Source organism: Vidua macroura, chromosome 19 (assembly GCF_024509145.1).
Source record: "Vidua macroura isolate BioBank_ID:100142 chromosome 19, ASM2450914v1, whole genome shotgun sequence".
Lineage (NCBI taxonomy): Eukaryota > Metazoa > Chordata > Aves > Passeriformes > Viduidae > Vidua > Vidua macroura.
This window is the reverse complement of record NC_071589.1, coordinates 13,073,865-13,097,933: the sequence shown is the minus strand read 5'-3', so window position 1 is coordinate 13,097,933 and position 24,069 is coordinate 13,073,865. Positions and strand designations below refer to the sequence as shown.

General features: G+C 64.9%; 4 protein-coding genes across 4 annotated transcripts in view; 3 read left to right on the top strand and 1 right to left on the bottom strand.

The window, feature by feature from the left end:
* Window position 1: 1 nt before the first annotated feature.
* Window positions 2-5,899, top strand: GAA (alpha glucosidase). The gene is made up of 19 exons (XM_053994561.1): window positions 2-627; window positions 695-840; window positions 1,133-1,298; window positions 1,677-1,773; window positions 1,856-1,975; window positions 2,097-2,215; window positions 2,335-2,466; window positions 2,581-2,691; window positions 2,835-2,948; window positions 3,052-3,136; window positions 3,226-3,343; window positions 3,523-3,656; window positions 3,783-3,934; window positions 4,118-4,266; window positions 4,348-4,489; window positions 4,699-4,797; window positions 4,963-5,127; window positions 5,288-5,440; window positions 5,680-5,899. The coding sequence occupies exons 1-19, from the start codon at window positions 238-240 to the stop codon at window positions 5,737-5,739; spliced, it is 2,652 nt and encodes an 883-aa protein (XP_053850536.1). The 5' UTR covers window positions 2-237; the 3' UTR covers window positions 5,740-5,899.
* A 454-nt stretch (window positions 5,900-6,353) lies between these two features.
* SGSH (N-sulfoglucosamine sulfohydrolase) lies at window positions 6,354-9,603 on the bottom strand. The gene is made up of 8 exons (XM_053994579.1): window positions 9,437-9,603; window positions 9,047-9,207; window positions 8,816-8,921; window positions 8,350-8,500; window positions 7,952-8,108; window positions 7,701-7,782; window positions 7,420-7,623; window positions 6,354-7,126 (listed from the first exon to the last, which is right to left on the bottom strand). Exons 1-8 carry the CDS (start codon window positions 9,522-9,524, stop codon window positions 6,567-6,569), a joined length of 1,509 nt encoding a protein of 502 aa, XP_053850554.1. The 5' UTR covers window positions 9,525-9,603; the 3' UTR covers window positions 6,354-6,566.
* Window positions 9,604-9,622: 19 nt separating this feature from the next.
* Window positions 9,623-19,528, top strand: SLC26A11 (solute carrier family 26 member 11). Its single transcript, XM_053994565.1, is given in 17 exon segments — window positions 9,623-9,667; window positions 9,669-9,959; window positions 10,256-10,448; window positions 10,594-10,679; window positions 11,189-11,268; window positions 11,432-11,574; window positions 12,155-12,330; window positions 12,403-12,475; window positions 12,820-12,870; window positions 13,013-13,073; window positions 13,448-13,503; window positions 14,446-14,586; window positions 16,310-16,437; window positions 17,286-17,385; window positions 17,583-17,716; window positions 17,970-18,042; window positions 18,769-19,528. Coding segments are annotated over 17 exon segments (1,914 nt in total). The 3' UTR covers window positions 18,852-19,528.
* A 3,958-nt stretch (window positions 19,529-23,486) lies between these two features.
* RNF213 (ring finger protein 213) overlaps window positions 23,487-24,069 on the top strand; it is a 42,670-nt gene continuing 42,087 nt past the window's right edge. Inside the window, exon 1 of the mRNA XM_053994588.1 lies at window positions 23,487-23,733. Coding sequence (XP_053850563.1) covers window positions 23,542-23,733 — 192 coding nt within the window. The 5' untranslated portion in view covers window positions 23,487-23,541. The remainder of the gene's footprint in view (window positions 23,734-24,069) is intronic.

Here is a 24,069-nt window from a genome sequence, read left to right as displayed (position 1 = left end):
AGCCGTACCGTTGCAATTCTTTCGGTACGTTTCTGTTTACGTTTCACTTTCCCTGCCCCGAGCGGCTGCCGGGCCCCGCCTCTCCGCCCCGCCCGGTGCAGCCCCGAGTTCAGGGCTGGGGGCGGCCCGAGCCCGGGCAGCAGCGGTGCCGCGCGGAGCCGGTGCCGGTTCCAGTGTCGGTGCCGGTGTCGGTGCCGGTGCCGGTGCGTCCCCGCTGCCGGAGGCGCAGGCCGGGCCATGGGGCCGGGCCCGGGGGTGGCGGCCGCGCTGCTGGCGCTGCTGGTCCCGTTCCCGTTCCCGGCCGCGGCGCGGGGCCCCGGCGCTGCCGCCTGCGAGGTGTCCCCGGGCGGCCGCTTCGACTGCGGCCCCGAGCGGCTCCTGTCGCGGGCGGGCTGCGAGGCGCGGGGCTGCTGCTACAGCCCCGGGCCCGGGCCCCGCGCCGGGCCCGGCCCGCCCTGGTGCTTCTTCCCCCGCGGCTACCGCAGCTACCGCGCCGAGAACCTGACGGCCACCGAGAGCGGCTTCTCCGCCCGGCTGCGCCGCGTGGCCGCCTCCTTCCTGCCGGCAGCGGTGGACGAGCTGCGGCTGGACCTGGCGCTGGAGACCCCGGCCCGCCTGCGCTTCACGGTGCGGCCCGGCCCGCCCGGCTGTGCCCCGGTGCCCCGTTCCCCCGCTGACCGCTCTCCGCCCGCAGCTCCGGGACGCGGCCCGGCAGCGCTATGAGGTGCCGCTGGCCACGCCGCGGGTGCGCGGCCGAGCCCCGTCCGCGCTCTACGGGCTGCAGGTCAGCCAGGAGCCCTTCGGCCTCGTCGTGTGCCGGCAGCGCGGCGGGAGAGTCCTGTGAGTGCCCCTGCGCCCCCTCGCTTCCCCAGGGATTGGGGTTGGAAGCCTGCACAGCCCCACAGGGTGGGTGCAGGGACACCGCTGTTCATCTGGGACACTGGTGACAGCACTGGGGTGGCTGTCGGGGCTTTGCTTTGACTCCCTCTGCAGTTCCCGTGGCTGGGCAGGGAACCAGGAATCCCAGAGCGCAGCCAAAACTTGTTTTTATTTCCCGAGGTGATGAGCAGCCGTGTCCCTGCCCAGCACGGCTGGCCCCAGCTCAGTGCCTGCTCTCCCTTTCTCTCCGCAGGCTGAACACCACGGTCGCACCCCTGTTCTTCACAGACCAGTTCCTGCAGATCTCCACCTCCCTGCCCTCCCGTTTCATTTCGGGGCTGGGGGAGCACCAGACGCCGCTGTTCCTTGACACAGCGTGGACCAGGGTCACCCTCTGGAATCGGGACATGGCACCCGCGGTACGGAGCGGGGCTGAGGGAAAGGGACACGGGTTCAGCTGAGCTCCTGGGGGTGGCCCTGCGGCCTCTCACGTCATGTCTGGGGCTGGGGACATGTGTCTGTGCTGGTTCAGCCCTGGGCCTCGGCCATAACACTGGACAAGCCCACGGGACCCTTGTGCCCAGGCCCAGGTTTGTCCCCCCGGAGCTCTGTGCTGCCTGGGAGCTGTTTGCAGGGCTCGGGCTCAGGGCTGGGCTCGGCTGAGTTGGCAGAGTTTGGGAGCACAGCTCTGGGTTTGCACCTGAAGCCAGTGCTCCTGACCGGAGGCGGGGGGCTGTCGGGTGGGTCTGGGGGTCTCCAGCAGAGCCTCACTGGCTCCACTCCGTGCTCTACTGCAGCCCCACGTCAACCTCTACGGCTCCCACCCTTTCTACCTGGTGATGGAGGACGATGGTTCGGCCCACGGTGTCTTTCTGCTGAACAGCAACGCGATGGGTGAGTCCCGTGGGGGCGCCGGGCGTGGCCCCGTCCCCATCCCCATCCTCATCTTCCTCCCCTGGCACTCGTGCTTCCCCAGACGTGCTCCTGCAGCCCAGCCCGGCCCTGACCTGGCGCACGACCGGGGGAATCCTGGACTTCTACATCTTCCTGGGCCCCGACCCCAAGAGCGTGGTGCGGCAGTACCTGGATGTGGTTGGTACGGCCGCGCCGCGGCCGGGATGGCCCTGCTGGGATGCCGTGAGCCCCGCGGCACAGCAGGGCTCGGGGGTGGCCCGAGGCTGGGCCATCCCTGCCAGCACCCACCCTCCACCCTCCAGGGTTCCCCTTCATGCCCCCGTACTGGGGCCTGGGCTTCCACCTGTGCCGCTGGGGCTACTCCTCCACCGACATCACCCGGCAGGTGGTGGCCAACATGACAGCAGCCCGCTTCCCCCTGGTAGGTCCGGGCTGCTCCCGGAGGCCGTGGGGGGCTGGTGGGAGCCCCGTGGGGTGGGGGTCCCACGGCAGCACGTGGGGTCCCTGCTCCTCCCCAAGCAGCGGCGCCTCCATCCGCAGGATGTGCAGTGGAACGACCTGGATTACGCAGATGCCAAGAGGGATTTCACCTTCAACGAGAAAAGCTTCAAGGACTACCCGGAGATGGTGCGGGACTTCCACAGCCGCGGGCTGAGGTACATCATGATTGTGGTGAGTTGCACGGGCAGGCGGGCACCGGGCTTCGGCTGCCCCAGGCTGGTGATGAAGGCAGGGCTGGCCGTTCCCTGCTGTTGCTGGTAAAGCCCTGGCTTTGTGCCCTTCCAGGATGCTGGGATCAGCAGCTCGGGGCCCCCCGGCACCTACAAGCCCTACGACGAGGGCCTGAAGCGAGGGGTGTTCATCCAGAACGCCACGGGGCAGCCCCTGATCGGGAAGGTGCGTGTGGGGAGCAGCCCCAGGGCCCGCGGACAGGGCTCGAGTGGGGCTGGGGCAGCAGCACCCCAAGAGTGGGACAGAAACCTCTGGGGTGGGGTGGTGTGTGGGGCTGGGGGCTCTGCCCAACCCTCTCCCTCCTGCAGGTCTGGCCAGGCCCCACGGCCTTCCCGGACTTCACCAACCCAAAGACTCACGAGTGGTGGCACGACATGGTGAAGGACTTCCACGAACAAGTGCCCTTCGATGGCATGTGGCTTGTGAGTGGCCCTGCTGCAGCTGCTGGCCCTGGCTCCTGCCCTGCACCTCTGCTGGGCCCCGGCGCAGCAGCGAGGCCATCCTGTCCTTTCCTTCCCTCCCCAGGACATGAATGAGCCGTCCAACTTCGTGGAGGGCTCCATGGATGGCTGCCCCAGCAACAACCTGGAGCATCCCCCCTACGTGCCAGGTACAGGAGTGGGTTCCAGCCCTGCCCAGGGCTCTGGGGAGGCTGGCAGGAGCCCGGGGGATGCTCTGAGCTCCACCTCTCCCCTGCAGGTGTGTTTGGGGGCCGCCTGCAAGCCGGGACCATCTGTGCCTCCAGCCAGCAGTACCTGTCCTCTCACTACAACCTGCACAGCCTGTATGGGCTGACCGAGGCCATCGCCTCCCACAAGTGAGCCTGGGGCTCCTGCCACAGCTCCTGCACGTGCTGGGGGTGCAGAGCTGGGAGAGACCCAGCGTGGGCAGGCACTGGGTGGTGGGTGAGGGTTTGGTGTGGAGCACAGGGCACTGTGGGAGCCCTGGGCCCCTTCCCTGGCCGGGGGGTGCTGAGCAGAGCCCCCCCACTCCCAGTGCTCTGCTGAGGGTCCGGGGCAAGCGTCCCTTCATCATCTCACGCTCCACCTTCGCTGGGCACGGGCGCTACGCCGGGCACTGGACCGGGGATGTTGGCAGCGACTGGGAGCAGCTCTACTACTCCATACCAGGTAGGCTGTGGGGCACTGGGCCTGCACCCGCAGCCCTGCTTCCCCCTTGCCCCCACAGCCAGGGGCTTCTCCACAGGCTCCGTCCCTGGTGCTGCAGAGCCCTGGTGCCCTCTGTTCCCCCTGCAGAGGTGCTGCTCTTCAACCTCTTCGGGGTGCCCCTGGTGGGTGCCGACATCTGCGGCTTCCTGGGCGACACGAACGAGGAGCTGTGCGTGCGCTGGACCCAGCTGGGCGCCTTCTACCCCTTCATGCGGAACCACAACGACCACGGCACCCGGGTGAGCCCTGCGAGCCCTCACCCGCCGGGCGGGGGGCTCTGGGCCGAGCCAGGGCTGCCCCGCCGGCGTGGGAAGGCGGCTGGTTCAGCTGCGTGCCCCAGTGCTGGGAGAGTCCATGCCGCCTCCCTGAACCGCGCCCTGCTTTGGGCTGAGCATCCCCTCGGGCCTTTCCCCTCCCCGCAGCCGCAGGAGCCCTTCGCCTTCAGCCCGCCCGCCCAGGCTGCCATGAGGAACGCCCTGCGCCTCCGCTACTCCCTCCTGCCCTTCCTGTACACGCTGTTCCACCGGGCTCACAGCGCCGGCCAGACCGTGGCGCGGCCGCTGTTCCTCGAGTGAGTGCCAGCCCCGCGGGGCTCTGCGGCGGGTGGCTGCAGGGTGTCCTGGCGCTGCCCTCGCCTCCCCTCCTTCCCCAGGTTCCCCACAGACCCCAACACCTGGGCCGTGGACCGCCAGCTCCTGTGGGGCGGGGGGCTGCTCGTCACCCCCGTGCTGGAGGCAGGACAGACCAGAGTCAGCGGCTACTTCCCGGCAGGGACGTGGTACAGCCTCGCAGGGGTGGGTGCTCCTGCTGTGCTGCACAGGGGGCTTTGCTGAGGCACCTCCTGCGCCTTTCTGCATGTGTGCACGTTTCCCCTGGGGCTGTGTGGGTCTCGTGCCTCGCCTGCCTTTGCTGGTGGCCATTTGAGGGCTCTGGCACTGGGCTCGGCGCCCCCCTGCCATGTGGCACCCCGTGCCTGCTCTTCCCTCTCTTTGTCCCCGAGCAGGACTCCACCATCCACAGCAAAGGGCAGTGGATCCTCCTGCCAGCGCCCCTGGACACCATCAACGTCCACGTCCGTGCAGGGCACATCCTGCCCCTGCAGGTGAGCCCCCTCTGCCCTGTGGTGACACCACGGTGACCTGTCTGAGCAGCCTGGGAGGGCGGCAGTGCCCACAGCGCTGCCAGGACAATGCCAGGGGAGCCGTGGCTGCAGGGCTGGGGGACGTGGCTGTGGCAGTGCCCCGAGCTGTGCCTGCCCCTGCCCCAGGAGCCCGCGTTCAGCACTGCCCAGTCCCGTGGGAAGGGCATGGCCTTGGTGGTGGCGCTGACCCCGGACGGCTTCGCCAGGGGAGACCTGTTCTGGGACGATGGGGAGAGCTGGGAGACCTTTGAGAGGGGGGACTACACCGAGATCCTCTTCCTGGCCTCCAGCGTGAGCACGGGGAGCTGCTGGCGGGGGGCGTCTGGGCAGGGGCTCCTGGTGGCCCTGGCACACCTGTGTCTGCTCAGTGGGCAGCAGGTGGGGCAGGGCACCTGGAGGAGCCCTGGGTGAGGTGGCTGAGGGGCACACGGTGCCATCCCCGTGTCCCCAGGACGCCGTGCTCAGCCAGCTGCTGCGGGCCAGCGCCCACCTGGACGGGGTCCTGCTGGAGGCCGTGACTGTGCTGGGGGTCACCAGCCCTCCCCGGCGAGTCCTGGCCAACGGTGCCATCGTGAGTGACTTCTCCTACCGCAGTGACACCCAGGTGAGTGCTTGTTGCCACCCTGGGGAGGGGTGGTGGCCGGGAAGGGACCCGGAGTGTGGCCGAGGGGCTGGCGGGGTCTGGCCCCAGCGATGGCACAGCACGGGCCACGGGTGCCCTTCCCGGGGATCTGTGGGACCAGGACTGTGCCAGGCTGGGGCTCTGCAAGGGCCAGGACTCGCCTGAGCTCTGACATTCCTGGGCTCCCTCCTGGCTGGCTCTCACCTTCCCTGTGCCCTCAGGTGCTGAGAGTCCCTGTGTCGCTGCCCATGTGGGAGCAGTTTGTGATCTCCTGGTCCTGACCCAGCATCGGTCACAGGGAGAGGCCGTGCTGCTCCCCTGGAATCCGAGGCCAAATCCGTCCCATCCCCTGTACCCCGAGCTGCCCCTGCTCTTCCCACGCTCCTGGGCCTTGTTCTCCCTCTGCTGCTGGGCGTCGATGGAGGGGTGTGCACTGGACTGGCAGAGCCTTCAGGGACAGGGTAAACCTCATCATCATCATCAAATCAGGGGGGAAAAGACCCAAGTGCCTCGTGAGACAGCAAACCAGTTACTCTGGGGGATTGGTAACTGGGGCAGAGACTGCAGGGAGTTTCCTGGCTGTGGTTTTGGGGAGGGAGCAGTACTGTGAATAAAGCTGCTGTTTGCTGGGAGCAGCCCCAGGCCGTGTCCTTGTCCCCTCTCCTGGTCCTGAATGTGCTCAGCCCCCCGCCCCTGGCTGGGACACCCCAGCTCTGTCCCTGCCTGGAGGTCTCCAGTGACCCCCTGTGTCCCTTGAAGGCTTTGCCCCATTTCCCAGAACACTGGGGGTCCCCAGCTGTTCCTGCAGCCCTGACTGTGCCACAGAGGCCCTTGGCCTGTCCTGCTGCTCCAAGCTGGGGGCTGCTGCAGGTGTGTGCTCAGCTCCAGGTGAAAATGGAGCCTTATCCTCCAGAGGCTTTATTGAGGGGCAGCTTGGCCCTCCAGCTCCTCTGGCTGAGAGCCCAGGCACCAGGAATCCCTCGGTGCTCTGGGGCCAGGCGCTGCTGGCAGCTCAGAGGGCAGAGCCTCGTGGTGTCACCGGGGGTTCGGGACCAGCCCGTGGCGCTCCCGCTCCGAGCCCTCGTGCCCCACGGGGCACAGGCGGCACTCAGAGCTCGTTGTGCAGCGGCCGGCACGGGGGGCTCAGTTTCTCCTCCAGGACAGCGTCGGGGGCGCACACCCAGGGGTCCCCCGTGTCCCACTGCCACTTGAGGAGCTGCGCACGCAGCAGCTGCAGCACGCTGGCGTGGCGGGGGTCGGGGGCCAGGTTCTGGCTCTCGGCGGGGTCACGGCTGCAGTCGAAGAGCTCCCAGCGGGCCCGGTAGTAGTACTGGTGCAGGCTCTTGTTCCAGTGCGTCGGCCGCCCCGCCCTGGTGCGGTTCAGCAGGTCCTGGAAGGTGGGCGAGACGTAGAAGTCCTGGTCGATGGGGAAGGGCATCTTGTAGTTGAGGTTGTGGATGAGGCGGAACTGCCGGTGCTGGACGGCTCGCATGGGGTAGTACATGGTCACCTCGTGGTGGCTCTGGCTGCTGAAGGCGGTGGCCCAGGGCTGCTCCGACTCCAGGGCTGGCAGGAGAGACTTCCCCGTGAGCTGCACCCGCCTGGTGCCAAAGATGCTGTAAGCAGGGTAGGGGATGGAGAACCAGTCCAGAATGGTTGGCGTCAGGTCTGGAGGGGAGGAAAAGGGTGAGACAGGAAAAGGATGAGACAGGAAAAGGAAGGGACAGGCACTGTGGGAGGAAACTCAGCTCCAGAGAGGGGCAGAGAGGTCCCCAGGGATGGTGTCCCTGCAGGGGACTCTGTTCCGTCCTCCCTCCTCTCCCTTCCCTGCACTGGCCCTGCCAATGCTGAGGGCCCAGGGCTGCCCCCAGGGACAGGACCCTGAGTTTTGGCGTAGGGCGGGTGGGGAGCAGCCCACACCCCCTGGCACAGCTGCGCTGCCTCCCTCCCTCAGCTCTTACCCAGGAGGCTGGCGAAGGCCGGGCTGGCCTGCCCCCAGCGCTGCGGGTGCTCCGGGGAGGAGAGGAGCAGCGGCTGGGCGGTGCCCGAGCGGTAGAGGTTGGTCCTGCCTCCGGGGAAGGGGATGCCGTTGTCGGAGGTGTAGATCACCAGGGTGCTGTTGAGGAAGCCGGCGCGGCGCAGCTCCTCCAGGACCAGCCCGATCCCTGTGAGAGGAGGAGCAGAGCTCAGGGGGCAAGGGACGGGCTGCAGAGCTCAGCCCCAGCCTGGCCACGGCTCCCACCTTGGTCCATGCGCCCGATGGTCGTGTACTGGGCAGCCAGGTCCTCCCGGGCAGCCAGCGTGTCCGGGACAAAGGCAGGGACCTAAACGGAGACAGGGAAAGGGGCACGTGGCTGACACAGGCCCCTGTGCCTTCGCCAGCTCTTGCTGTGACACTGGGGACAGTGACAAGCTGGGAGCAGCCCTGGCTCCATCAGAGGCTGCCATCACGTGCAGCCCCACAGAGCCCCACACGTACCCGCAGGTTCTCACCTGCACTTGCTCCGGGTGGTAAATCTGTGGCTTCCAGTCAGGGATCCAGCCCATCCCGCTCTCTCCATTGCCAAACTTCTCACAGAAGGCCCCGTACTGGGGCTGGGAGTGCCCGCAGCGGTGGGGGTCGTGGAAGGCAACATAGAGGAAGAAAGGCCTAGGGATGGAAAGGGGGGATGTGGAGGTGGTGAAGCAAAGGACTGCCCGGAGACCTTCCTGGGCTGTGCCGTGGCGAGCTGGGGTCAGCAGGACTCCCCCCACCTAATCTGGATATGGGGGGACCCAGGGACAAGGGGCCTCTTCCTGTTTGTGACCAGCTGGGCCATGGGGACGCATCTTCAGTGAAGCCAGTTCCTCTCCTCCCCTGAGCCATTCCCAGGACAAGGAGGCAGTCTCACCTCTCGTCCTGGCTCTGCAGGAACCGCCGGACGAGCTCCTTGATCCGGGTGATGTTTCTCCCAACCTGCAGGACCGAACTGTTCTCCTCTGTGTAGGCGAAGTCGAAGGGGTACACAGCCCCCGGCCCCACGTGCTTCTTCCCAATTATCCCTGTGAGAAAGCAGACGGCTGCTGTGCCAGGAGCAGTGCAGGGGGGATGTAGCTGCTGCTGTCTCCTCTCCGCAGGGGCAGCCACAGGTCCTGGCAGGGCTCCCTGGCTCACGGGCAGTTTAGCCACTGAGTTCTGACAGTGGGGTTTGGTTTGGTGCTCCCTGCCCGTCCCAGCTCCCTGCCCGTCCCAGCTCCTTGCCCGTCCCAGCTCCTTGCCCATTCCAGCTTCTGCCTGTCCCAGCTCCCTGCCCGTCCCAGTTCCCTGCCCATCCCAGCTCCCTGCCCGTCCCAGCTCCTGCCCGTCCCAGCTCCTACCTGTCCGGACGCCAGCGTGGCTGAGCAGCTGGGGCAGGCTCCGCACGCCGTCGAAGGAGTTGAAGTGATGCACGTCCTGGTGCAGCCCGTACATCCCGTTCTGGTGCTGCAGGTGAGGGGACACGGCGCGGTCGGGCCAGGGCTGCCAGCCCGGCTCCGAAACACGTCCAGCCGTGCCCGTGACCTGCCGCGGGCTGGCAGCCCCGGCCCGGCGCAGGCAGGCGCCCCTACCTGGGGTAAGCCGGTCAGGATGCTGGCCCGGCTCGGGGAGCAGCTGCTCACGGAGGTGAAGGCGTTCTGGAAGAGCAAACCGCGCCGGGCCAGCGCGTCCAGGTTCGGCGTGCGGATGGCCGAGTTGTTGTAGGCGCCGATCTCGAAGCCGCCGTCATCGGCTGCGGGACGGGTGCGGGGTCAGCCCGGGGGTGTCCCTGAGCGGGCCGGGGGGCACTGCTGACACCGGGAGCACCGGGGCTGCGGGTGGCCCGGGCGGTGCTGCGGAGGGGATGCAGCGGAGCCCGGGACCGTCCCTCCCTCCCGGGCGCGGGATGCCCCCGGCGCCGAGCCCCGGGCAGGGGGGGTCCGGGCCGGCTCCGGGGCCGCGCCGGGCCGGGCCGCACTCACCCAGGAGCAGCAGCACATTGCGGGCCGGGGCCGCGGCTCCGCCGGGGCAGAGCGCGCCCAGCAGCAGCACCAGCGCCCAGGGCCGCATGGCACCGGCACCGGCACCGGCACCGGCAGCAGCACCGCCACCGGCAGCAGCACCGGCACCGGCAGCGGGGCTCGGCGGCTCCTCCTCACCCCGGTCACATGAGGCGCCCCGGCCGCTCAGATCCGGCGCGGGCGGAGCCGCGGTCAGTGCCGGGCTGGCACCGGCGGCTCCGCACGGCCCCGGCCCCGCTCGGCCCCCGGTACCGGCCCCGGCCCCGCGGGGATCCCGCTGGGCCCCCGGTACCGGCCCCGGCCCGCGGGGGTCCCGGCCATGCCGAGGTCCCGGTGTCCGCGCCCGGCGCTGCCGGTCCTGCGCTGGCTGCCGCGGTATTCCCGGGCGTGGCTGCCGCTGGACCTGCTGGCCGGGCTGGCCGTGGGACTGACCACCGTGCCCCAGGCGCTGGCCTACGCCGAGCTGGCCGGGCTGCCGCCGCAGGTGGGTGCCAGGCCCGGGGCCGGGAGCCGGGGACCCGCCGCTCCCCGGGCTGCCTCCGGCCGGGGGTGATGCGGGACCCCGCTCCCGGAGCAGCCCGGCAGTGTGGCGGGCAGGGCTGGGCTGGGCTGGGCTGGCTGACCAAGGGCTGGCGCTCTGCAGTCGCCCATTTCCCGGGCAGGATGCCATGCCTGTGCCAAGGGCCCTGGGAGTGACCCGAGATCAGCCCAGCCCTCCCAGTCCGGGAGGTGTCCGGCCTCTCCCAGGGCTGTGCCAGTGCCCCTTCTGTCGCCCTGCAGTACGGCCTCTATTCCTCCTTCATGGGCTGCTTCGTCTACTGCTTCCTGGGCACGGCCAAGGACGTGACGCTGGGTCCCACGGCCATCATGTCCCTGCTGGTCTCCTCGTACGCCTTCCACCAGCCCGTCTATGCCGTGCTCCTCGCCTTCCTCTCTGGCTGCGTTCAGCTGGCCATGGGGCTCCTGCGCCTCGGTGAGACGCTCCTGCCATGCCCTGATGTATGCTTAGGATGTTGCTGTACAGCCTGTAGCTGTTCCTTCCTCCTCCCTGCTCTCCGGGACACTGGGACTGTCCCGCTGGGGTGAGGAGCGTGCTCACTGCCTGCCATCCCATGCAGGATTCCTTCTGGATTTCATTTCCTGCCCTGTCATTAAGGGGTTTACATCAGCTGCTTCCATCACCATTAGCTTCAACCAGATCAAGGTAGGACCTGCGCTGTCCTGGCTGCCTCTCCAGCTCTCTCCTAGTGCTGTGCAACTGGGATATTTAGCACCAGGCTGGGCCCTGTGCTTGGTGCAGGGGGAAGGAGCCCCAAAGGGGTCCCGGGACCCCCTGCCAGTGGTTCTGCTGGGTCCCTGAGCGCTCTGCTCGGAGCAGACCAAGCTGAACACACCCTCTGCTGGTGACCAGCTGGTGGCATCCAGGACACCAGTAAAACCAGGACGTGGGATCTGGTCACTTGCAGGAGGCACTGGGCGATTCCCTGTCACGGTGCGTTTGCAAATTTGGAAGCTGGGGGTGATTTTCAGCCCCGGCAGTCCCTCGCTGGCATCCCAGGGACCTGAGGCTCTGCTGGGCTGCCAGACTTCCTTTGTGGTTAACCCAAATCAGAGCCTGTGGCAGCAGCTCCAGGCCGGCGTTGGCCAATGGCTGCGGTCACGGGGCCAGGCTGGGCTGCCAGCGCGCTTTGTCTGCTTTGTCTGCTTGCACAGAACATCCTGGGGCTGCAGGGCATCCCGAGGCAGTTCTTCCTGCAGGTCTATGAGACGCTGAGGAGGATCGGGGAGACCAGGTCAGCAGCAGCCTGCCCTGCCCCCTGCCCTGCAGCTGCTTCCCTCCCCATCTCTGCGCTCGCAGCTTGGGCTGATTTCTCGGCTGTGACACAACCCCCGTGCCCCGGGCTTTGTGGGAGCCCTCACAGCGTGTTTGGGGTGGCACTGATGTGCCTCTTGCAGGGCTGGGGACGCTGTGCTGGGGCTGAGCTGCCTGGCCACGCTGGCAGGGCTCCGGGCCATGAAGAGCCACCTGCCCCAAGCTGCCCCCGCAGAACCAGTGGCTGTCAGGATCAGCTACCTGATTGTCTGGATCTCTGCCACAGGTGTGTCAGCTGTCCCCCACTGTCACACTGTGACACGGAATAACTCACAGAAGCAGGCTAGATGTAAAAGGAAAGAAAAAGAACTCAAAAAAGCAAACTTTATTTTCTGACTCTACTATATATATACAATGGCAAAAGTGGCAGTGGACTGGAGGGTGAAACTGCCACCTCTCCAACCACTCTGGTCAAACCAACAGTCCATCAGTTCTCTCCACCACAAAGAATAATGCAAAACACTCATTGCTTATATGAACAGTGTGAGAAAACTCAGTAAAAATACGTAAATATATTGAAACTTTTAGAAGAACTTTAAAACTCTCAAAAGAACAGGGCGACACCCTGCCCCGTCCCCCTCCCAGGGGCTCCTCTCTTTGGGTCAGGGAAGGCAGAGCCTGAAACTGGGAAAGCCCAGGCTGGCAGGAGGCAAGTCCTGGGGGTGGGTCGGGGGAGACAGTGTCCCAGGGCTCCTCCACTGCGCCCCTTCCTAAGGCGGGCGAGTCCCCAGCAGCTCGGGTGCCCATCTCCTGCCCCCTCCCGCTGCTCCGGGCAGCTTTCACGGTTGCTCTCTCCACTCTGGCAGCACGCAACGCTCTCGTGGTCCTGTTTGCTGGCCTGGTGGCTTACTCCTTCCAGGTGAGGGGCTCCCAGCCCTTCAGGCTCACCGGCAGCATCCCCCAGGGCCTGCCAGCCTTCCGGCCGCCACGCTTCTCCCTGGCAGCGCCCAACGGCACCGTCCCCTTCCAGAGCATGGTGCAGGTGGGTGCTGGCAGCCCCCCGGGGGCTGCTCTGCTCCCTCCCAGCCCCCCCTGACTGGATCCTTCCTCCCAGGACATGGGGGTCGGGCTGGCCGTGGTGCCGCTCATGGGGCTGCTGGAGAGCGTCGCCATCGCCAAGGCTTTCGGTAGGGCTGGGCCAGGGTCCTGCCCTGTGCTCTCAGGGGGTCTCTGCGGGGGCTCGGGGTGCTGGGGAGGGGTCTCTGCAAGGGCTTGGGGTGCTGGGGAAGGTGCTGTTCCTTTTGGGGCACTGGGAGGGACTGGGCTCCAGTTCACAGCATGGGCTGGCAGGAGGGGTCCTGTGGGGAGCACAGCTGAAATTTGCCCAGGAGGTGAGCGTTGTCTCGGGGTGCTCCTGTGCCCAAGGGGTGCCAGGACAGGGCCCACACGGTCCCGGTCACTGCTGGTCCTGCTCCATGTGCGTGGCAGGTGCCTGTGTGAGCCTCAGGCCAATGCCAACATCTCCTTTCAGCCTCGCAGAGTGGTTACAGGATTGACCCCGACCAGGAGCTGCTGGCTCTGGGTAAGAGCTGCTTGCTCAGGATGGCAGGGGTGGGGCTGGGTGTCCCACAGCCCCTGGGCAGCCTGAGATCCCCATCTGGGGACTCCTGGGGACACAGACACAGCAGTGCCTCCTCCCCAGCCCCTCTCCTGTGTCTCCTCAGGCGTTGCCAATGTCCTGGGCTCCTTCGTCTCCTCGTACCCCATCACGGGCAGCTTTGGCCGGTGGGTAGCAGGAGGGGGAGCAGGGCACTCGCTGGGGCTGCGTGGTGAGGGAGCTCTGCAAGATCCTCAGTGGAGGACTGTGTTGTCCCCAGTGGGATCCTGAGCTCGTGCCCTGGTCCCCAGCAGCCCACCTTGGTGGCCGGGCTATGCATGTGGCCACCAGTGGCCACCTTCCCTTCTGTTGAGGGCCACTTCCCTTTGCTGAGGGGCCACTTCCCTTCCTGCTGTGCGGTCCTGGAAGCCGGGGGCTTGCTCGTGTTCCTCCCTGACAGGGACAGGGCGGGTGGCTCTCCTGGGTGGGGTCTGGGCGGTGGGCAGGAGCAGCCCCAGCCCCCGGCCCTGCACAGCCTGGCACACGTGGGTTTGCGTTTCAGGACGGCGGTGAATGCTCAGTCAGGGGTGTGCACCCCCGCGGGAGGGCTGGTCACAGGTACAGCCCTGCCCTGCCCTGCCCGCCCTGCCCTGCCCTGCCCTGCCCTGCCCTACCTGCCCTGCCCTGCCTGCCCTGCCCTGCCCTGCCTGCCCTGCCTGCCCTGCCCTGCCCTACCTGCCCTGCCCTGCCTGCCCTGCCCTGCCCTGCCTGCCCTGCCTGCCCTGCCCTGCCCTACCTGCCCTGCCCTGCCCTGCCCTGCCCTGACCTGACCTGCCCTGCCCTGCCATGCCCTGTCCTGCCCTGCCCTGCCCTGCCCTGCCCTGCCCCCGGGCTGCTGCCCGTGCTGGGGACCCCTGGGTGTCAGGGATCCCAGGTGTCGGGGACCCCTGGGTGTGGGGACCCCTGGGTGTTGGGACCCCTGGGTGTTGGGACCCCTGGGTGTCGGGGATCCCTGGGTGTCAGGGACCCTTGGGTGTTGGGATCCCTGGGTGCTGGGATCCCTGGGTGTGGGGACCCCTGGGTGTTTTGGACCCCTGGGTGTTGGGACCCCTGGGTGTGGGGATCCCTGGGTGTTGGGATGCCTGGGTGTCAGGGATCCCCAGGTGTGGGGACCCCTGGGTGTTGGGACCCCTGGGTGTGGGGATCCCTGGGTGTGGGGATCCCTGGGTGTGGGGATCCCTGGGTGTTGGGAATCCCTGGGTGTGGGGATCCCTGGGTGTGGGGATCCCTGGGTGTTGGGGACCCCTGGGTGTTGGGGATCCCTGGGTGTGGGGACCCCTGGGTGTTAGGACCCCTGGGTGTTGGGACCCCTGGGTGTTGGGATCCCCAGGTGTGGGGACCCCTGGGTGTTGGGATCCCTGGGTGTCAGGGACCCGTGGGTGTCAGGGACCCTTGGGTGTTGGGATCCCTGGGTGCTGGGATCCCTGGGTGTCGGGACCCCCGGGTCTTGGAGACCCTGGGTGCTGGGGTGCCCGTGGCTCAGGGTCCCCCCTCCCGCAGGTGCCCTGGTCCTGCTGTCCCTGGCGTACCTCACCTCTCTCTTCTCTTACATCCCCAAAGCGGCGCTGGCCGCCGTCATCATCTCGGCCGTGGTGCCCATGTTCGACGCCGGCATCTTCCGGACGCTCTGGCGGGTCAAGAGTGAGCCCACCCCTGGGCAACGGGCAATCCCCCTGCTTAGGACACTTCCCAGTGCAGCCATGCAGGAGCCACTCCGGCAGTCACACTGGCCCCCTGAGCTGGGACTGAGGCCCCTTCACGGCTCCCCCTGCCCCACTCACACAGACCAGGTTTCCTCTCCGGCTCTACCCCAGGTTTCCCATAGCAGAGTCTCGTGTGTCCAGATCCTCAAAACAATTTAATCATGGAGCAGTAACTAAATAACAGAATAACAGCTCGAGTTGGGTGTTTCTGAGGAGGGATCCAGAACAAAGGAGCCTGTGAGCTTTTATCCTTTTATCCCCTCACAGACATGCAGAAGTCTGGGGGTGGTCTCTGAGTGTCCCATCACTGTCTGAGTGTCCCATCACTCTCTCTGAAGTGTCCCATCACTGTCTGAGTGTCCCATCACTCTCTCTGAAGTGTCCCATCACTGTCTGAATGTCCCATCACTGTCTGAGTGTCCCATCACTGTCTCTGAATGTCCCAATCACTGTCTGAATGTCCCATCACTGTCTCTGAGTGCCCCATCACTGTCTGAATGTCCCATCACTGTCTCTGAATGTCCCAATCACTGTCTGATTGTCCCATCACTCTCTCTGAAGTGTCCCATCACTGTCTGAATGTCCCATCACTGTCTGAGTGTCCCATCACTGTCTCTGAGTGTCCCATCACTCTCTTTGAGTGTCCCAATCACTGTCTCTGAGTGTCCCATCACTGTCTGAATGTCCCATCACTCTCTCTGAGTGTCCCATCACTGTCTGATTGTCCCATCACTCTCTCTGAATGTCCCATCACTGTCTCTTGAGTGTCCCATCACTCTCTCTGAAGTGTCCCATCACTGTCTGAGTGTCCCATCACTGTCTCTGAGTGTCCCATCACTGTCTGAATGTCCCAATCACTGTCTCTGAGTGTCCCATCACTCTCTCTGAAGTGTCCCATCACTGTCTCTGAGTGTCCCATCACTGTCTGAGTGTCCCATCACTGTCTCTGAGTGCCCCATCACTCTCTTTAAGTGTCCCATCACTCGCTCTGAGGTGTCCCATCACTGTCTGAGTGTCCCATCACTCTCTCTGAGTGTCCCATCACTGTCTGAGTGTCCCATCACTCTCTCTGAGTGTCCCATCACTGTCTGAATGTCCCATCACTCTCTCTGAGTGTCCCATCACTGTCTCTGAGTGCCCCATCACTGTCTGAATGTCCCATCACTCTCTCTGAGTGTCCCATCACTGTCTCTGAAGTGTCCCATCACTGTCTGAGTGTCCCATCACTGTCTGAGTGTCCCATCACTCTCTCTGAGTGTCCCATCACTGTCTGAGTGTCCCATCACTCTCTCTGAGTGTCCCATCACTGTCTGAGTGTCCCATCACTGTCTGAATGTCCCATCACTGTCTCTGAGTGTCCCATCACTGTCTGATTGTCCCATCACTCTCTCTGAAGTGTCCCATCACTGTCTGAGTGTCCCATCACTCTCTCTGAGTGTCCCATCACTGTCTGAGTGTCCCATCATGTGGCTGCCCACGGTTCCTGTGTCCTTTGTCATGCAAAGGGACAGTTCACGGCCCATTCCAAGGGCTCCCACCCAGAGCTCCACCTGCAGCTCCACCGAAGCTGCCCCAGCCACCTGCACGGACACCACGCCGTCACTGAGTGCCCTGTGGCACCAGGACCAGGCACAGCCGAGCCTGGCTTCTCTCTCTTGCAGGGCTGGACCTTGTGCCCCTCTGTGTGACATTCCTGCTCTGCTTCTGGGAGGTCCAGTATGGAATTGTGGCCGGGGTGCTGGTTTCTGGGGTTCTCCTGCTCTACTCCATTGCCAGGCCCCCGATAAAGGTGAGCTTCACCCCTGCCCTTGTGTTGGTTTTCCCAGCTTTTCAGAGATGGGCAATGGAGAGGCGTTTTAAAAGATTTTATTCCATTATCTCCATGAAGGGTGAGACATAAGAGATGTATAACTCAATGCCATTCCATCAGAAGCCAGCTTATTTCCTGGTTACAACACCTTAGAAATGTTTTTCAGCCTATTAGCTTTTGCCACACAATGCTGCTGTTACTTCTAACACCAATCACTTATATTTTTACCCCATGTAATGCCACAATGCATCTTTCACAGTTCTAATTCTCTAAAATATCTGGTCTTTTTGCAAGGCCATCATTTGAAACTTGTTGAAACTTGTTTCTAGTTCCATCTCTCTCTCAGCAATGTCATCTCTATTCCATGGCCCTCCTAAGCCAGCACACCTTATCTCAGAGGCTGCATACACGTGTACTAAACTGTGTCAGCTTTCTGGCAGATTTTGAGAATTCCTTACAAGTCCATTTCTCACACCCTTGGATGTGGCAGGGCCAGGGAGCTGGGAGGGGGCTCCTGAGGGCAGGGAGGTGCTGGGGTGCAGGATGCTCCTGACCTGTTCTTGCCATCCCCAGTCTGCCACAGGCACAGCACAGGGACCCCTTTGAGAGAGCAGGAGGAAGGGAATAGCCTCAGACGGGACAGCAGGAGAGGGAGGCATTGCTGTCCCTGCCCTGCTGACACTGGGCTGTGTGCAGGAGGGGTTCCCTGAGGGATGGGGGCTCCTGCTTCTCCCACTCCCTCCAGGAGGGCAGTGGGTGACACGGGCAGTTGTCCCTGCCGGGGAAGGTCACAGCCCTGAGCTCCCTGTGGCTGTCTCCCCCCGCAGGTGTCAGAGGGGGCCGTGCTGCTGGTGCAGCCGGGGAGCAGCCTGCACTTCCCGGCCGTGGAGCACCTGAGGGACTCGGTGTGCAGCCGTGCTCTGGCAGGTACAGCGCTCCCAGCGTGTCCTGGGGACACGGCTGTCACCGCCTGCAGGTGCCGCCCAGGCCCTGGGACTGCGTGTGCCAGCGGTGACAGCACAGCTGTGCCACCCCTGCCCGCCCTGCCCTGGCTCTGAGGGCTGGCACCCCTGGGCTGCTCATTTCTGGACTCGTTGGGACGTGACCTCGTGCTCTTCCAGCAGCATCTCCCGCGCGCTCTGTGGTGCTGGACTGCAGCCACGTCAGCAGCATCGACTACACGGCGCTGCTGGGGCTGGCGGAGCTGCTGCAGGAGCTGCGCAGGCACGGCCTCTCGCTGGCCTTCTGTGGCCTGCAGGTGTGTGGGACCTCGGCCACGCCAGCCCGGGCCCAGGGAGGGCGTGGATGATGGGCTCAGCCCAGCTGCCATCGCCATCCCGAGCACCTCCATCCCACGGAGCTGGAGGCTGGGGCTGGGAAGGGCTGGGTGCTCTGGGAAGGGCTGGGTGCTCTGGGAAGGGCTGGGTGCTGTGCTGGGATGGCTGGGGGCTCTGCCCCGGGGGGCTGGGCAGTGGCCAGCACTCCCCCAGCCCAGGCTTCTCTGCCCTCAGGACCCCGTTCTCCAAGTCCTCCTGTCTGCAGACTTAGAAGGATTCCAGCATTTCCGCAGCTGGGAGGAGGCAGGTGAGGCTCTGGGCTGCTCTCCCAGGACGGGATGAGTGTGGCTCTGGAGGATTCCCGTGGAGATGTGACCTGTCCAGCTGCAGAGCAGCAGAGTGGGGGCTACAGGGGCTCTTGGGAAGATGAGCTGGAGCCCCTCCCAAGAATTGGGTCTCCCCTGCCTGGGGGATTTGTGGTGAGCTCTGGTGGTTCAACCCAGCAGCAGCTCAGCACCACAGAGCCCTTCACTCCCCCTGCAGAGGGGTGGGGCAGAATCAAGAGAATCTTGAGCTGAGATGAAGGCAGTTTAATAGGACAGAAAAGGAAAATTACAATAACCATAAAGGAACAGCCAAAGCAAGTGATGCACAGGCTGCTTGCTCACCACCCTCTGAGCAATGCCCAGCCAGCCCCTGAGCAGTGGCCCTCACCCCTCGGCCAGATCCCCACAGTCTGTCCTTCAGCACCGTGCCCTGTGCTCTGCAACATCCCTCTGGGCTCTGGGGCAGCTCTCCTGCCTCTGCCTCTGCCCCCTCCCAGCTCCTCGCTGCCCAGGCAGCCTGAGAAGTCCTTGGCTTAGTGTAAGCACTGCTCAGCAGCAGCTGAGTCACCCGGCTGTTATCAACAGCAGCCTCATCCTGAGCCCAAACACAGCTCTGAACCCGCTCCTGGGAATAAAATGCCCTCTGTCCCAGCCAGAGCCAGGACATGAGCCTTGCCTTGACTCTGCTTCCCCCTCTCCTGTCCCAGAGCATTGCAGGGGAGCGGAGCCGGGGGGCAGCGGGGCAGAGCCCCTCACCAGCACTGCCGAGAGCACCGGGCTCATCCAGTGAGACCAGTTTGGGCTGAACGTCCTGTGCCACCCCAGTGACACCAACAGCCTCCGAGGGAGCCACCTGCCCCAGGCAGGCCTCCTGGGCACGGGGATGGACTGTCCCCATGTCCCACACCGAGATGGACAGAGCAGCACCAGCCCAGCCCCACACGGGCTGAGGGACAAAACTGTTCCTGGTCGCAGTGCCCAGTGCAAAGCCATCCTCCCTCCAGGGAGCTGCTGTCGTTTTTTAAACAACTGTTTTAATTCTGGACCTTTTCCATGTTCTGGGCCACTCCAGTGGTGATGTAGGGTGAGCTCTCAAAGCTGTTTCAGGGCTGCTGTGCTGCCCTCCAGGCGGACACAGGGGCTCAGCCTCCAGCTGCTGGGAGAGGGAAAACGTCTGGGATTGTGCTCCTTACTGATTTTTATCCTTACCTTTTTTATCCTTATCTTGTCTGTGGGGCGTTGTGCCAAACACTGCCCTGGTCAGGGTCAGGGTCAGGGTCAGGGTCAGGGCTGGGCTGTCACCCTGGGGCGCAGCCCCTGGCCTGGGCCCTGCCGAGGGGACAGGCACGGTGACACCAGGCTGTGTGATGGGGACAGCACCTGGTGGGGCTGGGCAGGGTCAGGAATTCAGTTTCCCTGAACGGCCCTCGGCCGGCAGCGAGGGTGTAATAAATCAGAAACTGCTAATGAGTCAGTGTGATCTCTGCCTTCCTGAGGGAAAGCTTTTTCCCTTTTGTGTGGGAAGGGGAGTTATCTTCTCGGTGCTGCCGAGCGTGCCGGGGAACAGAAACCGAAAGCAGGCTGGAGCAGTGCGGGTGAGCCGAGCCCGAGGGCACGCTCTGCACAGCTCCTGCCGCCGGAGGTGCTGGGAGGGCAGCACAGGCGCCCGGGAGCCACGCACCTGCCGGGGAGCCACACACCTGCCGGGGAGCCACGCACCTGCCCGGGGAGCCACGCACCTGCCGGGGAACCACGCACCTGCCCGGGGAACCACGCACCTGCCCGGGAACCACGCACCTGCCCGGGGAGCCACACACCTGCCCGGGAGCCACGCACCTGCCCGGGAGCCACGCACCTGCCCGGGAGCCACGCACCTGCCGGGGAACCACGCACCTGCCCGGGGAACCACGCACCTGCCGGGGAACCACGCACCTGCCCGGGGAGCCACGCACCTGCCCGGGAGCCACGCACCTGCCCGGGGAGCCACGCACCTGCCCGGGGAGCCACGCACCTGCCGGGGAACCACGCACCTGCCCGGGGAGCCACGCACCTGCCCGGGAGCCACGCACCTGCCCGGGGCTCCGGGTCCTGCCCTGGAGTGCCCTGAGCTGTGAGTTCCTTGCTGCGCCATGGGGATGCCGGAGGGGGAAAACGGGGACGTGGGGGTAAAAGGGGCTGGTTCTTGAGGAATGTGTGCGTGCCCAAACCTGTGTGAGCACGGGTGGAGGGCAGGGCTTGCGGGGAGCCCGTCTTCGGCTTGGTCCTGGTCGGATGCGGGACGGGGCACCAGCCGTGCCCCGACTTTGGACTGCGGAATCCGCTTGTGGTTGTGGGCACCAGCACCAAGTGCTCTCCTCCAACACGCCTGCCCTCCCCTGCCGCTGCCGGGCCCTGTCCGGGCCGGGGACACCTGCGCTGGGCTGGTGGGTGCGGGATGCTCGGCGGGTACCGGGAAAGGACCCCGAGATGGCCGGCCGGGCGGGACCCGCCGAGAACCGTCCGGGGGCGGCGGCCGGGGCCGGGATTGGCCGGGATTGGCCCGGGGCGGTCCGGGCTGGGCGGGAACCGTGACTGCAAAAACGAAAGTTGGCGGCTCGGCAGAGAAACGAAACTTGTCCGGGCGGGACCTGGCGGAGCCGCCGGGCGAGCGGGCGCTGCAGGCGCCGGTGCCCGGTCACTCGGTGAGTCGCGCTGCCGGGGCGGCGAGTGGCGGGCACGGGGGTGCCGGGCTTGGGGGGCTGCGGGGCGGGGGCAGTGGCAGGGGCGGCTCCGGGACAGGCGACAGTGCGGGCTCCGGGTCCCGCTGCACCCTCCCGGTGCCCCCGGAGCGCCTCCGTGCGCCTCCATTTCCCCGGTGCACCTGATCCGCAATCCTCCCGGAGCCCTCCGGTGCGTCCCCGGGGACTCCCATCTCCTCCCCGTTCACCCGGGACGTCGCTACCCCGCGGTGCCCCCGGTTCTCCCCCGTGTCCCCCCCGGTTTCCCCCCGGTTCCCCCCGTGCCCCCCCCGGGCCCTCCCGGCGCCCCCCGGGAGCCGCGCTAGCCCCGCCCCTCATCACATAACTGGTACATTTGCATACGGCCGCTCCTTCGCCACGCCATTGGCCCATCCACCCTGCTCGTTTGCATATCTCCCGAGGGGGCGGAGAGCCGCGAGGCGCGCGGGAGGCGTCATTTGCATACAGGCCCCGCCCACGGCGCGGGCCCCTCACGGGCCGCGACTCGCGGTCATGGCCCGGGCCTGGCCCGCTCCCGGCCCGGCCCCGCCGGTAGAACCGGGCTCCCGGCTCGGCCCCGCCCGGCGGAGCAGCCCCAGGCAGGGCTCGGGAAAGGGGAGCCAGGCCCTCGGTGATAGCCCGGGCCCTCAGCGCGTGGGAGCGCTGTCTGCTTGTGCTTGTTTGCCTTTAAGCGCTGTGGTTCCCCTCACGCTCCCGGCCCGGCTCTCCGGTGTCGCAGGTCGCTTCCTGACAATAAAACGGGCAGAGGAGGCGGTGACGCGGCTGTGTTGCCTCACGCTGTGCCGGTGTTTGTGTCTGTGCCCCGGCCCCGTCTGTCCCCCTTGGGTGCCGGGCAGGGCCTGCAGCGGCTCTGGGGCCGCGCCGGGCCCCGGGACTCGGCCGGGCCGGGCCGGGCTGCCCTGGGGCTGCACACTGACCGCAGCCTGCCTGTGTCACCTCTGGTGCCCGTGTGGCTCCGGGCTCTGCTCTGCCCGGGTCATTCCACTCTGCTCTCATCCCAAACTCCCCTCCCAGTCTCTCATGTCAACCTCCCCTGGCATTCCTGACCAGAGACAGTTTTCTTCACTTTGCAGTGACTGTCAGGAGACAGAGAAGTGAGTCAGTTGGTGACACATCCTACACACAGTCTCCGCACTCAGGTCTCCAGTGTTGAACTGGTTTCTGTTTTGGCAATGAAGTGATGCTGGGTTTTATGTTAAAAGACTGGTTGAGTCCTTCTTGACACAGAATTTCCGATTTGCAGCTTGTTAGATTTAGAACTCACCCCTGAGTTGTGTTTGACAACACACTAATTCTGCCTCGCTAAAGAGAGACAGAATCAAGTACACAGCACGGTTATGCTGGGGGAAGCATTTCCTAATCCTTTTTTTCTTTAAGACCGAATGACCTGGGCCACCAGAATGGCTTTTGGTTTGTTGACAGAGCGAATGTGATCTTAGAAAAACCCACTAATTTGGGATCAAGCTGCTGCAGTCCCGACAGGGTCAGTTCTTAGCAAATCCCTCTGCACTCCGGCATGGGACCTCCAGCTCTGGAATGCTGTGGGAAAAACATCCAAAGTAGCTGAGGTTCAAAGCTTTTGCTCTCAGAACTGGGGTGGAGGAGCCTGTGAAACCCCTGCAGAAGGCAGAGATCTGCTCTGCTGCCTGACTGGGCCTGGAGCTTCTCCACATGTTTTTGAAGGACTGGATGAAGCTGTGAAGGTAAAAAGGGAGTTTCCTCTGCCTTCCCGGAAAGCCCTCAGGGGAGTGGGCGCGGTCACAGTGCCACCCGAGAAGGCTGTGCCAGCTGGGAGGTGCCGCTCTCCTGTCCCTGCTCCTGCTGGGCTCCGGGCACTGGCACCGGCAGCTGGTTTCCAGCCCTGCTGCGTCGTCCGTGTCTGCAGCAGGGACAGGGATGGAGCTCTACATCAGTGCTTAATTATTCTGCATCTGGCAGGGCCTTGGAGAGGGCAGGAGGCTGTAAGGGAGAGTGGTGGCATGGCTGGGGGGGGCTCAACAGGGAGCAGCAAACAGCTCCTGTGTGTTCATGACTTTGGCCGGGACAGTTTGCTGTTCCCAGGAGCGGGTTCAGAGCTGTGTTTGGGCTCAGGATGAGGCTGCTGTTGATAACAGCCGGGTGACTCAGCTGCTGCTGAGCAGTGCTTACACTAAGCCAAGGACTTCTCAGGCTGCCTGGGCAGCGAGGAGCTGGGAGGGGGCAGAGGCAGGAGAGCTGCCCCAGAGCCCAGAGGGATGTTGCAGAGCACAGGGCATGGTGCTGAAGGACAGACTGTGGGGATCTGGCCGAGGGGTGAGGGCCACTGCTCAGGGGCTGGCTGGGCATTGCTCAGAGGGTGGTGAGCAAGCAGCCTGTGCATCACTCGCTTTGGCTGTTCCTTTATGGTTATTGTAATTTTCCTTTTCTGTCCTATTAAACTGTGTTTATCTCAACCCACAAGTTTTGCCTTTTTTTTCTGATTCTCTCCCCCACCCAGGGACTTGGAGCGACCTGGTCCAGTGCAAGGTGCCCCTGCCTGTGGCAGGGGTGGAACGAGATGAGATTTAATTTCCCTTCCGACCCAAACCATCCTGTGACCCCACTGGGGGGTGAGTTTCCAGTTTAACGATCAATTTCCCTCCATTGCAGAGAGGAGAGGTGCAGGTCCCTGCAGTCCCTGATGCAGAGGAAGAGATGAAGGGAGAAGGTGCTGCTGGGGCTCCTTCCACCACTGAAACAAAGGAGTCAGACGGCAAGTTGCTGATGGACAGAGCAAGAGCTCTGCCCAACACCACACCTGACGCTGCAGGTGGCTCTCCCAACTCTGCTGAGACTTGGCAGGAGGAAGAGGGATCCTCACTGCTGGAGGATGTCACAGCTCCAGAGAGCAACGCAGAGCCCTCGGCTCAGCGCGGCGCTGGCGACTCCGCTGAGGTGGCTTCTCCACTGAGGAAGGTGAGGGTCCTGCTGGGGAGCAGCTGTGACTCGTTGCTCTGTGTGAAGTGAGGAGGCCAGGCTGCATCCCCCACTTCCCTTTGGCCACATCGAGGAGCTGCTGCCTGGCTTCCTCCAGGAAAAGCTCACTGTGTTTGCTGACGCTGTGCTGGTGCTGGGGGAAACCACAAATTACACGAATCAGCTTAGACACTGCAGTGCTGCTCTGTGCTCCTGCTGAGCAAGCCTTGAATATTAAACCTACACAGTTCTCAAGAGTTATTTGCATTTCACTGGCTGGTCTTGTCCCTCCTCTTCCTGATCATTCTCTGTTAGCCTCCTGTAGCAGGAAGATGT

Bases quoted from the DNA above. Each gene is read 5' to 3' on its own strand.
- GAA (XM_053994561.1), top strand. From the start codon at position 238: ATGGGGCCGGGCCCGGGGGTGGCGGCCGCGCTGCTGGCGCTGCTGGTC. The intron at 5,128-5,287 runs GTGAGCACGGGG...CCGTGTCCCCAG, and splicing joins TCCTCTTCCTGGCCTCCAGC to GACGCCGTGCTCAGCCAGCT. The intron at 5,441-5,679 runs GTGAGTGCTTGT...CTGTGCCCTCAG, and splicing joins CCTACCGCAGTGACACCCAG to GTGCTGAGAGTCCCTGTGTC.
- SGSH (XM_053994579.1), bottom strand. From the start codon at position 9,524: ATGCGGCCCTGGGCGCTGGTGCTGCTGCTGGGCGCGCTCTGCCCCGGC. The intron at 8,501-8,815 runs GTAGGAGCTGGG...GCTTTCTCACAG, and splicing joins CCACGCTGGCGTCCGGACAG to GGATAATTGGGAAGAAGCAC. The intron at 7,783-7,951 runs GTGAGAACCTGC...GTCTCCGTTTAG, and splicing joins ACCACCCGGAGCAAGTGCAG to GTCCCTGCCTTTGTCCCGGA.